At 40.6% G+C, this 12212-nt stretch overlaps 1 protein-coding gene across 2 annotated transcripts in view; it reads left to right on the top strand.

Moving 5' to 3' along the window:
- retreg3 (reticulophagy regulator family member 3) overlaps nucleotides 1–10580 on the top strand; it is a 66445-nt gene extending 55865 nt beyond the window's left edge. For both annotated transcript variants that reach the window (XM_060848517.1, XM_060848518.1), the window contains exons 8-9: nucleotides 5914–6046; nucleotides 8418–10580. In XM_060848517.1, coding sequence (XP_060704500.1) covers nucleotides 5914–6046; nucleotides 8418–8941 — 657 coding nt within the window. In that variant the 3' untranslated portion in view covers nucleotides 8942–10580. The remainder of the gene's footprint in view (nucleotides 1–5913; nucleotides 6047–8417) is intronic.
- Nucleotides 10581–12212: the final 1632 nt, after the last annotated feature.

Below are 12212 nucleotides of genomic sequence, written 5' to 3' on the forward strand. Positions count from 1 at the left end.
CGCGCGCGCGCACACACACACACTACTAGCTATAAACATGCACAACCGCATGCAAATTCAGGCTGTGGCAGACCCGTCACCGAACGCCTCCGTATCTTATTCGAGCCTCAATAACCCATCGACAGTCACATTTTTCTGACCTGCCACATGCACAAGTATCACACTGAATGGCTGAAACAAGAAGCTCCATCTAAACAGTCTGGCAATTTTGTCCTTAAATTTTTCCACAGATGTCAATGGGTTATGATCGGTGTATCAATTGTCACCGGTGTGTTGGTGGTAATATCAACACTGAAATGCTGTAATGCCAACACCAAGCTTAAAATCTTTTTCTTCCATTGAATATTTCGGTTGACGAACATTCAACTTCCGGGAAAAATATCTGATGGGTCTTTCCATTCCCTTGTCATCTCCTGCAGGAGCACCGCACCAACACCCACATCAGTGGCATCGATAGCCACCTTGAAAGGCGTCATGTTATCTGGTGTGGCTAATTCTGGGCAGTGGTTAACAGTTTTTAGGCTGTCAAATGCCTTTTGACAGTCTGCTGTCCACTGAAACCTCTTGTCCTTTTTTAACAATTCGGTGAATGGAGCAGCCACACTGCTAAAGTTCGGCATGAACTTTAGGTAAAATCGACGGTGTGGAAAATTCCCGAATTACTTCCAATAACATGGCCCAGAAAGGTGACTTGAGCTTTGGCAAATTCACTTTTAGCTGGGTTTACCACCAAGCCTGCCTTCTGAAATCAATTGAGGGCGGCACGGTAGCACAGTGGCTAGCATTGCTGCCTCACAGCGCCAGAGACCCGAGTTCAATTTCTGCCTCAGGCGACTCTGTGTGGAGTTTGCATATTCTCCCCGTGTCTGTGTGGGTTTCCACCGGGTGCTCCGGTTTCCTCCCACAGTCCAAACATGTGCAGTTTAGGTGAATTGGCCATGCTAAATTGTCCGTAGTGTTAGGTGAAGGGATAAATGTAGGGGAATGGGTCTGGGTGGGTTGCTGTTCGGAGGGTCAGTGTGGACTTGTTGGGCCAAAGGGCCTGTTTCCACACTGTGTAAGTAATCTAATCTAATCTAATATCAAGTCTGATAAATACTGTAAATTTTCTTACCATAAGTGACTAAAAATCACCAGGTCATCAATATACACCACACAGTTGGGTAATCCGGCGATGACCTTATTAGTCAGTCTCTGAAATGTGGCTGGAGCATTTTTCATACCAAATGGCATAATTTTGAACTGGTCAAAAGTGAGGACTGCTGGAAACCAGAGTTTAGATTAGAGTGGTGCTGGAAAAGCACAGCAGGTCAGGCAGCATCTGAGGACAGGAAAATCAACATTTCGGGCAAAAGCCCTTCATCCTGATGTGGTTTTCCAGCACCACTCTGATCATAACTTTGAACTGTTATAGTCCATATGGCGTTATGAAAGCCGAACTTGCTTTTGCTCTGTCTGACAGAAGTACTTGCCAGTAGCCTCTGAGCAAGTCCAACTTAGTTGCTTGTAAGTTGCTTGTCCCACTTTTTTGACACAATCCTGGATTCACAATTGGATATTCATCAGTCTTTGTAATGGCGTTGCCTTTGCAATAGTCCACACATAACCATTGGGTATAATCTGGCTTTGGCACCATGACTATGGGTGAGCTCCAGCTACTGTAACTCACTTCAATTATGCCATCTTGGAGCATGCGTTCTATCTCCTTCTGAACCTATGCCACCTTTAGAGGGTTATGCCTATAAGGATGTTGCTTAATCGAAACAGGATCTCCTATATCTATATCATGCATAATTAGGTTAGTACTGCCCAGTTTATTTCCACATATCTCCCCATGCGATAGTAATGACTCTTTCAGGTCATTTCGATTTTCTTGTGGAAGGTAACTCAATAACTTATCCCAATTTTTGACAGCTTCCCCATTGTCCAATTTGATTTGAGGAATGTCCAATTCAGAATGCTCTGAACTTGGTTCTTCTCTCTGTGCAGTAATCATTAACACCTTCTCCTCTTGCTTTCCTTCCCTATCAAAATACCTTTTGAACATATTCACATGACACACTGTAAGATTTATTCCTGTCTGGCGTCCTAACCAAATAGTTCCTCTAGATTTGATAAGGTCCACTAAATCTTGCTTTTAAAGGCTTACCTGTTACTAGAAGTAACACTAATACCTTATCCCCAAATGCAAAATTGCGAATTTGTGATTTCTTTTCCGCTTCGAGTTTTATTGTATGCTGTCTAGCCAACTCTCCAGCTCTGTTTGATCGTTCTCTAAAATTTGACACATGGTTCAAATGTGTAGTTTCTGAATTTTGACTTATTAATTTCTCCTTAATCAATTTTAATGGTCCTCTTACTTCATGCCCAAAATACCTGCTACGTTACCCTTGCATGTATATTTTTTAATCAGATCTGGCACTTCCTCTTTAATCAATCTCTGATTATCTTGTACACTGAGGCAGTTGTCTAACTTCCCTTGTGCTTTTTGTTACTAGTTCAACAAAACTCCCAGGCTTGTCTGGTTTTCCTACCTCTGGCTTTCTCCTAGCCCACGAACGCTGATATCATGTGGCCCACTTTATTACAATACACTGGAGCTTTTTAACTTTTGTCCCCCTCAAGGGTTTCTTTTTTACACTGTCATAAGTTAGCCGTATGATCTTCACTGAGGATTTCTCTTTGCCCCAATTTCTATCCCTCATGGACTGAAATTGATTTTGGAAGCCAAACCGTGTTTTATGGACCAGCTCATAATCATCAGCCACTTCAGCTGCTAACTTTATCATTTTAACTCTCTGCTCTTCCACATGCATTCACACTACTTCAGGCAGTGAAGTTTTGACTTTGTCGCTAAGATTACCTTCAGCCTTTTAAGCCGAGGGTCAATTTCTGAAGTTCAAACGCTTTTTTTCTCTCTCTCTGTTCTGCTGGTCTCTCTTTATCTCACTCTTCTGGTTTTAATTGTAACTCCTCAGACTGTTTCATTTCTGCTGCCTTTCCTGATCTCTCGTCTCTAACTCAAGCTGCTTCATTTGCAACTGATTTCTTGCCATCTTTATAGATTCTGATGGTTTCTCCAACAAGTTTAAATACTGAGCCACTGCTGTAATTATCTCTGCTTTCCTCACAAGCGGGAAAGTCCAATCCCAGCTGGTCTAATTCCTGCAGCTTGGTGGTCTTCACCTTTTGCAAAACTTCCAAAGGCACCGCATCCACTTCCAGAAACCTTGTGGCGACTGAAAGAACCATTACTATCCCAAGCTTTGTCTACCCAAACAAACCAACACCTGAAATAAAGACACTAGCACCTACCATTCGCTGTTTAAAATCTCACAAAGAGCCCCCGATCCATTATGACCTAGGCCAGACTATTCAAAACATTCTTAAGCAGGCAGCCCAGACCATAACTTTGCAATTTGCTTTGGTACGTGTACAGTGAAAATTACCCAGAGAGGTTGACTATCCGGTTTTAAAACAGACAAAAATTTATTCACAAAATTACACAATAGAGAACAGAATAGAGAATGTCTACAAAACTCAGACTATCCAAACTAGACTTAATTATGCTGTGCCAAATATACACAACAGTTCCAATAAGCAAGCCCCTTTTTAAAAAAACAGTAAAAATGGAACAAATGCTTATACGTTGAAGTTAATGGGCAGAAGGACAGAGAGAAAGAGAGAGCCTCTTTCTGCACAGCTGAACTCCTAACTTGTTCTGGACTGAACTGCTCAGCTGGATAACCGATCACTCCCCTTTCATTATACAGATCACTTCTAAAACATGACCACTTTGGTTTAAATCTAATCGGTTTACATATAAACAAAAGGCCTCTCAAAATCTTTTTTTGTCTCTGTACCAAACTGGTCACTTCGGAGCCAGGACTATTTATGATCCGTCTGAAACAAACTAAGGATGCAGTATCCTTGAGAAAAGGAACCGCTTTGTGACAAATCCAACCCAGCCACTTATCACCCCATCAGTCTCCTCTCGATCATCAGTAAAGTGATGGGAGGTGTCATCAACAGCGCTACCAAGCAGCACCTTACCAGCATTAACCTGCTCGGGAATGCCCAGTTTGGGTTCCAACACAGCCACTCGACTCCTAACCTTTTTACAGCCTTGGTTTGAATGTGGAAGAAAGAGCAGAGTTGTAGAGGGGAGTTGAGAGTGACAGCCCTTGACGTCAAGGCTGCATTCACCAGAGTGTGGCACCAAGGGCCCCCTGGCAAAACTGAAATAAATGGGTATCAGGAGCCAATTCTGTGTTTGGAGTCTTGCCTATCACTTAGGAAGATGGTCGTGGTTGTTAGAGGTCAGTCATCTCAGCTCCAGAACGCCTTTGCAGGAATTCCTCAGGGTAGTGTCCTTGGCCCAGTCACCTTCAGCTACTTTATGAATGATCTTCCCACTATCATGAGGTTAGAAGTGGGGATGTTCAATGTTCAGGACCATTTGTGACGACTAAGATATCGAAGCAGTTTATGTTCAAATGCAACAAGATCTGGACAATGTCCAGGCTTGGGCTGACAGGTGACAAGTAGCAATCACGCCACACAATTGCCAGGTTATGATCATCATGAATAAAAGGTAATCTAACCACCACCCTTGATATTCAATGATGTTGCCATCACTAAATCCCCGTAGGGGTTATTATTGACCAGAAACCCATCTTGATTGACCTCAAACACAGTGACTACAAGAGCAAGTCAGAGGCTAGGACTACGGTGAATAACTCACCTCCTGATTCCTCGGAGCCTGTCTGTCATTTATCTACAAGGCACATGTTAGGAGTGTGATGGAGTACTCCCCACTTGCCTGGATGAGTGCAGGCCAACTTCATTCAAGCTTGACTCCATCCAGGACAAAGCAGCATGCTTGATTGGCACCACATCCACAAACATCCACTTCCTCCACCACTGACACTTAGTGCATCTTGACACTGCTGCTACTGCAAAAATTCACCAGAGATGCTCCGATAGCACCTTCAAAACCCATGACCACTTCCATCTAGAGGGATAAGGGAGGCAGATGCATGGGAATGCCACCACCTTCAAATTTCCCTCCAAACCACTCACCATCGTGACTTGGAAATATGTCGCTGTTCCTTCACTATTGCTGGGTCAAAATGCTGGACTTCCCTCCCTAATGGCGTTGTGGATCTACCCACAACAGGTGAACTGCAGTGGTGCTAGAAGGCAGGTCATCACCACCTTTTCCAGGGCATCTAGGGACAGGCAATAAATGTTTGCCTGAAACGTCGATTTTCCTGCTTTTTGGATGCTACCTGACCTGTGCTTTTCCAGCACTACTCTAACCGTGACTCAGAGGCAATAGAGTCGTAGAGATGTACAGCATGAAAACCGACCCTTCGGTCCAACCTGTCCATGCCAACCAAATATTCCAACCCAATCTAGTCCCACCTGCCAGTACCCGGCCATATCCCTCCAAACCCTTCCTATTCATATACCCATCCAAATGCCTCTTAAATGTTGCAATTGTACAGCCTCCACCACATCCTCTGGCAGCTCATTCCATACATGTCACCCTCTGCGTGAAAAAGTTGCCCCTTGGGTCTCTTTTGTATCTTTTCCCCCCTCACCCTAAACCTACGCCCAGCTGGTCAGCTAGTGCTCACACCACAAATAAATATTTTTTTAAAAAGTTGTAACAATTTTCTTCTGGTTGTCTTTGAATAAAACTTTTCATGATTTGTGGGAGCATGCTGTACACAAATTAGTTCCCTTAGTTTCTACACTACAGCTGTGACCCCACTTTTTTATACTGAAAATTTACCCCTCAAGTATTGGGATGCTCAGTGGTCGTGAAAAGCACTATTATTAATACCAGATTTTTTTTGTCATTAAATAGTTCTGATATATCTTTTTTCCTCCTCTTTGCATGAAAAGCTTGATGACTCCATAATTGCTAAGGAACTGGAAATTTCAGACTCTGAGCATTCTGACACTGAGGTATCGTATGCTGACAATGGAACTTTCAACTTATCCCGAGGGCAGACACCGATAACAGATGGCTCTGAAGGTACGTTTTTCAGTTATACTAGACTATTGTTTGAATGTGTTATTTTAGTGTTCATGTAGAAAATTGTGTTACACGCAAACATTTTTGTTCAGGTGAATTTTGATAGATTCTATGAAACAAGCTTTGTCGAGTCTATTCTGGTGCCCTGATGATGTTCCACACAACAGAAGATAGTAATTAATTCACTTAAGTTTTATTTCTTCCACGCTGAATCATTGCTTTTACTATATGGCATGTTGATTGATTCAGGGTCTTTTTGAATTGATTTTAAGCACTTGTTCAGGGATGAATTCTTCGTAGCACTTATTATAGATCTGTCATGAAATGCAGTTTCTTCGGGCCACTTCAAATTCGTGAAATTGAGTCAAAACATTAGTCTTCCCTTTGCTTATCTGATGTTACTGTCATGACTCCAACTTTGCCAATCAATTTCAGCATTCATTGCAATTAATACAAGTAATACAGACCTTCTTTCTTTGTTCCTGCAATGTGGATGTCATTGGCTAGGCCAGTGTTAGATGCAATTTTTGATTAGTAGTACGGTGGCATTACTGGACCACAGCCAGCTCATTGATTAGATTTTTGGTCTAATTTAAGAAAGACTTTGGATGACAGAAAAGGGGTGCAGTTGTACATTACATGAGCAAGAAAGGCTTCCAAATTAATGTGATCCTAACATAACCAAACCATAATAAAGCAGCATAATAAAATTTGATATATAATTGAGAGTTCACATTGTAGATCACCATATCCTGAGATTCCCTCCCCACCGGTAGGGTCTACCCACATTACATGAACTGCAGTGGTTTAAGAAGGCAGCTCACCACCATCTTCTCAAGGACAGTTAGTGATGGGCAATAAATGTTGGCCCAACTAGTGATGCCCACATCTCACAAATTAATAAAATAATCTACATATGAAAATATTCATTTTTAGCTTCATCAAAATTGTATTTATTCATCAAGGTTTCAATCAAACTTTCTCTTCCATTGTGGCACAAGATTCTGTGAAGTTCCTCTGTCCACAGCCATGCTATACCACACATTATAGTCAGGCTCATCTTTTCCCCCACCAAACACATACACACCCCTTTTTCCACCAACTGAACATTCGCACGCACGCTCATGTGCTCCCTCCTAGATTCCCAGATTCAACAACAGTTTCCTGCTGTTATTAGATGTTTAAATGGGCCTGTCCAATGTTAATGTTGATCTCTCCCTCTGGATCTTTTCTGTGACAGTAACACTATTCTGTAGTCTGTTCTGCTACCTATTGCACTTTGTATGACATGATCTGCCTGGAGAGCATGCAAATCAACACTTTTCATTGTATCTTGGTACATGTGATAATAACAAATCAAATCCTATTACAACTAGCTCCCCCTTGTCACCAACTCATGTACTCATTCCATTCATCTCCTCCTTTTCTTCTTTTGTCCTCTTTATCTTTCCCTCAAAGGCTTGGATTGAGGAAGCATGAGTGACTAACCCCCTGTGCTTTTAATTGATTTGTTAAACTGAGTTTATTTCCATCTAGTTTTGTGGGTGGACTAGATGTCAATGATTCTATGAAACTCCAGTCCCTCTTGAGTTACCTTCAGCTGTTCTGTTTTCTACCCCACACTGATATCATTCTCACTCCAGTGGCAGGATTGACTTCAGTGGAGTTAGGGAGTTAAATTGAGGAAGGGACTTTGGAGACTGCTAGTACTGGATGTGTGGCCTTTTCAGCTTCCAGTCTCAGAAATTCAGTCAGATTGGTGGCAGATTCAAAAGAGGGGGCTGCAAAACAGCTCCTCCAGGCCAAGCAGAGGGTGGCATCAAAAAGACACACTTCTGTTTTCTCAAAGTCAGAAATTAACTCTATGTAGAAACTTTTTATCTCTGCACTCATTATCCTATGAAAGGCTGAGTAGATTGACTCTATATTCTCTGACATTTAGAAGAATGAGTGGTGATCTCTTTGAAATGTTCAAGATTTTGCAGGGAATCAATAGTGAACACTAAGAAGTGGTTTCCCCTGACTGGGAATCTTGTAGATGGGTCAAAATCTCAGAGTAAGAAGTTGATCATTTAGAACTAGGATGAGGAGAGATTTCTTCATTCAAAGGATTATAAATCTTTGGAAATATCTACAAGGAACAGATTTTTGGTCTCCAGAATTGAGGGATGTGGACAATGAATGGGAAAGTGGAGTTGAGGCAGAAGATCAGTAATGTTCTAGTTGAATGATGGTTTGAAGGACAGTGTGGCCTACCTCTCCTATTTCTTATTTGCTTTGAGTGTAAGTTCACTGCAATACTTATAATAACCACACATCAGAAGTGCGTCAAGTGAATACTTCATTAAACAAAATTTCCTTTTGTACTCAGATCTTGATCGTCATAGTGACCCAGAGGAGTCATTTGCAAGAGATCTACCAGAATTCCCATCAATAAACCCAAATGTGGCTGGGTTGGATGATGATGATGATGATACCAGCCTGGGTATTCCAACAGCTCCCTACCAAGCTTCGGCACAGGAAGATGTGAGCTTGTTTTCTGATCAGGAGGATATTGATGTAGATATATCCCTCAGTGGGCTGCCATCACCTCTGAATTTCACAGGCAGCCAAGGTTTAACTCTGGCAGGGGCACTAGCCAGTAATATGATGGCAGCTGCACTATCAGGAGCAGATCGAGAGGCCCAAATGGTGAGGGACAATCCTCCAAGGTTTGCTTCACAGACCTATCATGAACACTCAGGTACAGAAATGGACACTGATGCAGAGGGGGATGATTTTGAACTGTTGGATCAGTCAGAGCTGAATCAATATGAGAATATCACTTCACAGGATCGAGCCTCAAGACAACACTCAAAGGCAGGTTTCCTTTCAAATTTCCTCCGAAAACAATAGGTTTGTGGGTATTGGTGTTGCCAAATTATATCATCCTGGACCCAGTAGACTTTCGTTGGAAGACAATGTTGCCATAATCCCGTTGTTGCAATAACACTGTCTGTTATTCCTGCTACTGTTGTGCATAGTTTAACTAGTGGTTGCCTCTGGTTACTACTACTTCCTCGCGGTGGACAGAAATTCACAGCTAAGAGAGTTGTAGCATTTATTGCTATCTGTCATTGCAGGTTTGTTTGGTGCCCTTTCCAGTTCATTTGGTTTGAAATGCTATCATCCCAGATAGGTTGTTTTAAGGGATGATGAAGCCATTCTGCACAGTGCACTTCCAAAATTGTGCTAATCATCATTAAGTGTTATTGATTTTTGACTTTGCACAGTTACTGTTTTGAGGGATAGAAGTTCTTCAGAAGGAGTTTTGGTGGGACATTACTTGTTGACAGCGCTATCTCTAATCATAGAAGTTTCTTCTGTGTTCCTGCTTCAAAAGGTAAAAAAACTAACCAACAAATTTTGTCAGCAACCAAGGTGTGGAGTTGGTGCAGGGTAATCCAGACTTTATTTGATTAGTTGAATTCTAGAAAATACACCAGTTAGCACTTACTGACAAGCATTAGGGAGTTGTCAAGTAAAGAGACTTAATCGACTTTACAGCGTGTGTAATGCATTGAGCAACAAAATTCATAATTGACGGAGATTAATGTTGCTATTATTCATTCAGAATAGCAAGGTTGAAAAAATTCCAGAATAAAAGCTTTGAGCTTTGTCCTTAGCCAGAGACAATAACTAAGTTGTTCATAGGAAGAGTTGGCTAAGATTTTTGGGAATGTATACGTGGAGTCAACTTTGCTGTTCTATTTATTCATCACTATATAGAAAAGTTCATAATATAGCAAAACTGAACAGAGACTATTTATATAATGGAGGCTTGGTTTTTAAAGCCTAGTGAGGAGATTTGTGGGATTTGGTGTGTTTATCTCGTATTTATAAATTGATTAATTCTCAGCAATGAAATACTTTTGAATTTAAATTGATTTTTAAATATACTTTAGATGGCGCAAACTCCTTTATTGTATTGTGCTTTTGATTTCTGTAACCATGCAGCTTTTTGCTGCTTAAGCAATTTTTAAAAATTCATTTGTTTAAATTTTTTCAAGCTATTCCTTAAGATCACTGCATTCTACAGTTCTCATTGGTGACCAGCTTTCCAATTCTAACTGTTATGCCGAAAATGTACATGACCAGAATGAAGGGTTCAAAAACAGCTGAGTTGAGTTTGGGTTGTATGCCGTGAGCTAACACTGGATACTGATAGTAGATAGAAATACTTTTGTGTCGAATGTCCAAAGACCCAAACTGTCAACATGGAGGGGAGCTGCCTCTTTTGCCAGCTTTTAAGGGCATCAGAGACATAGCTGTAGTAAGGGATTGGATGGTGGAGGGTGCTGGATTGGTTTACTGTACCCCTCTGAGTCTGCATTGACGTAGCATGCATCATTTTTCCAACAGTTGAGAAATCCAGACATCAAACTTGATAAATATGGAATTCACTGCTATACCTGTGCAAGTTGTCAGTGGATAATGCAGGAGAAAGTGAGGTCTGCAGATGCTGGAGATCAGAGCTGAAAATGTGTTGCTGGAAAAGCGCAGCAGGTCAGGCAGCATCCAAGGAACAGGAGATTCGACGTTTCGAGCATAAGCCCTTCTTCAGGAATCTTCCTGAAGAAGGGCTTATGCCCAAAACGTCGAATCTCCTGTTCCTTGGATGCTGCCTGACCTGCTGCGCTTTTCCAGCAACACATTTTCAGCGGATAATGCAGACAGTATTCTGCTCCCTTTTGGAATATGCAGGTTCCCTATAAGCAAAAGCACGCTGTCTGCAGCAATTAAAATGTAGTTACATTGCTTTTCTTCCACTTCTTCAATTAGAGAAGGAAAATAATAATTAAAGTATTTTATGAAATAGAAATTTAACATTGCACTGAATGACATCGCAGTTTACTGTGTTGGAGTATAGTGTAACCCAAACCCTTGCACATCCTTTTAAAGCTTAAAATTTTTGAATTCATGTTCATTAATCTTTTTGGAACTGTTTTTAAAAATGAAATATTTGATATTGTAAGACATTACTTTGTTGTATTGTAGCTTTTAGTGCAAAATCAAAATACTGTTGGAAGTATTTAGTAAAAAGGAATTGCTGGTGGCAGCGGTTGGTCAGAACAGAATTAACATTTTAGGTTCATGACCTCCCCGTATTAAACTACTTAATATTCTGCTCTAGTTACACACTTAATGTTGAGAGATTGAGTGATATTGTTAATGATATACTGGATTAGCAACTTGCTGAACAGGAACCATTTGCTTACATACTATAACAGAAACTAAATAACGTCCGTCATTGTAATTTACAGATTATTAAGTGCTGACACTATTTTAGAAGTAATTTGTCTTCCTTTCCATCATTAATCTAGCCCTGCGTGGACTAAATGCAAACTTTAGGGCTATCTGGCTGTTGCATGCACTGTACCTGTTGCAAGTGTTGTTTTGGGCAATGATCCTTGGTTCGGTTTTCCCGGGAATGTAATTATCGTCATCATTATTTAGACTGAGCCAGTTATTTCCATTGTAAAGGGGAAGTGTATTTCACAGAAGATTCTAGTAGCACCTAAAATTGAAAATAGCAAACAATTGATCCCTCAAATCTTTTGAGCATTGTATGAAATTATGTACATATTGATCTGTTTAAAAAAAATTCAGTGGTGAGCTTGCGCTTTGAATATTTATTTTGAGATGGCACCTCTCTGAGGACCCTGTGGTGTGTTTTGAAACCTATTGCAGCCTGAATATTTTAATTAGAAGCCCAGACAATTAGAACTGATAGTTAAATAATGCAAAATGCATTGAACTGTTGTGAGATATGTAAACGTGTATTTTTGATGTTGTATGATCCTCAACGTCACTTTTTTGTGTATTTAAATATTTCAAAATGTTAATTTTCAGAGTTTATAACTGACCTGATTCATTTAAAAGTTTTGTAGAAAAGTCATTGTTTATTTTTGAACCATTCATTAAAACAAATTTCTAAAAATTAGAATGGTATTTTGTTGCTAATTTTTGGTTGTACGTCTTATTTATTTCTAAACTGAATTCTGGCCAATCCATATACCTGTACTGTTTTATTTCAGGTATTGCTTTCTATTTTTATGGTTTTTCCATAATCCAGTATCTGCCATTGCTCCTCCGTAACTGGCTACAGATAAGATTTACCATTCAC

The sequence above is a fragment of the Hemiscyllium ocellatum genome, chromosome 32 (genome assembly GCF_020745735.1).
Source record: "Hemiscyllium ocellatum isolate sHemOce1 chromosome 32, sHemOce1.pat.X.cur, whole genome shotgun sequence".
Lineage (NCBI taxonomy): Eukaryota > Metazoa > Chordata > Chondrichthyes > Orectolobiformes > Hemiscylliidae > Hemiscyllium > Hemiscyllium ocellatum.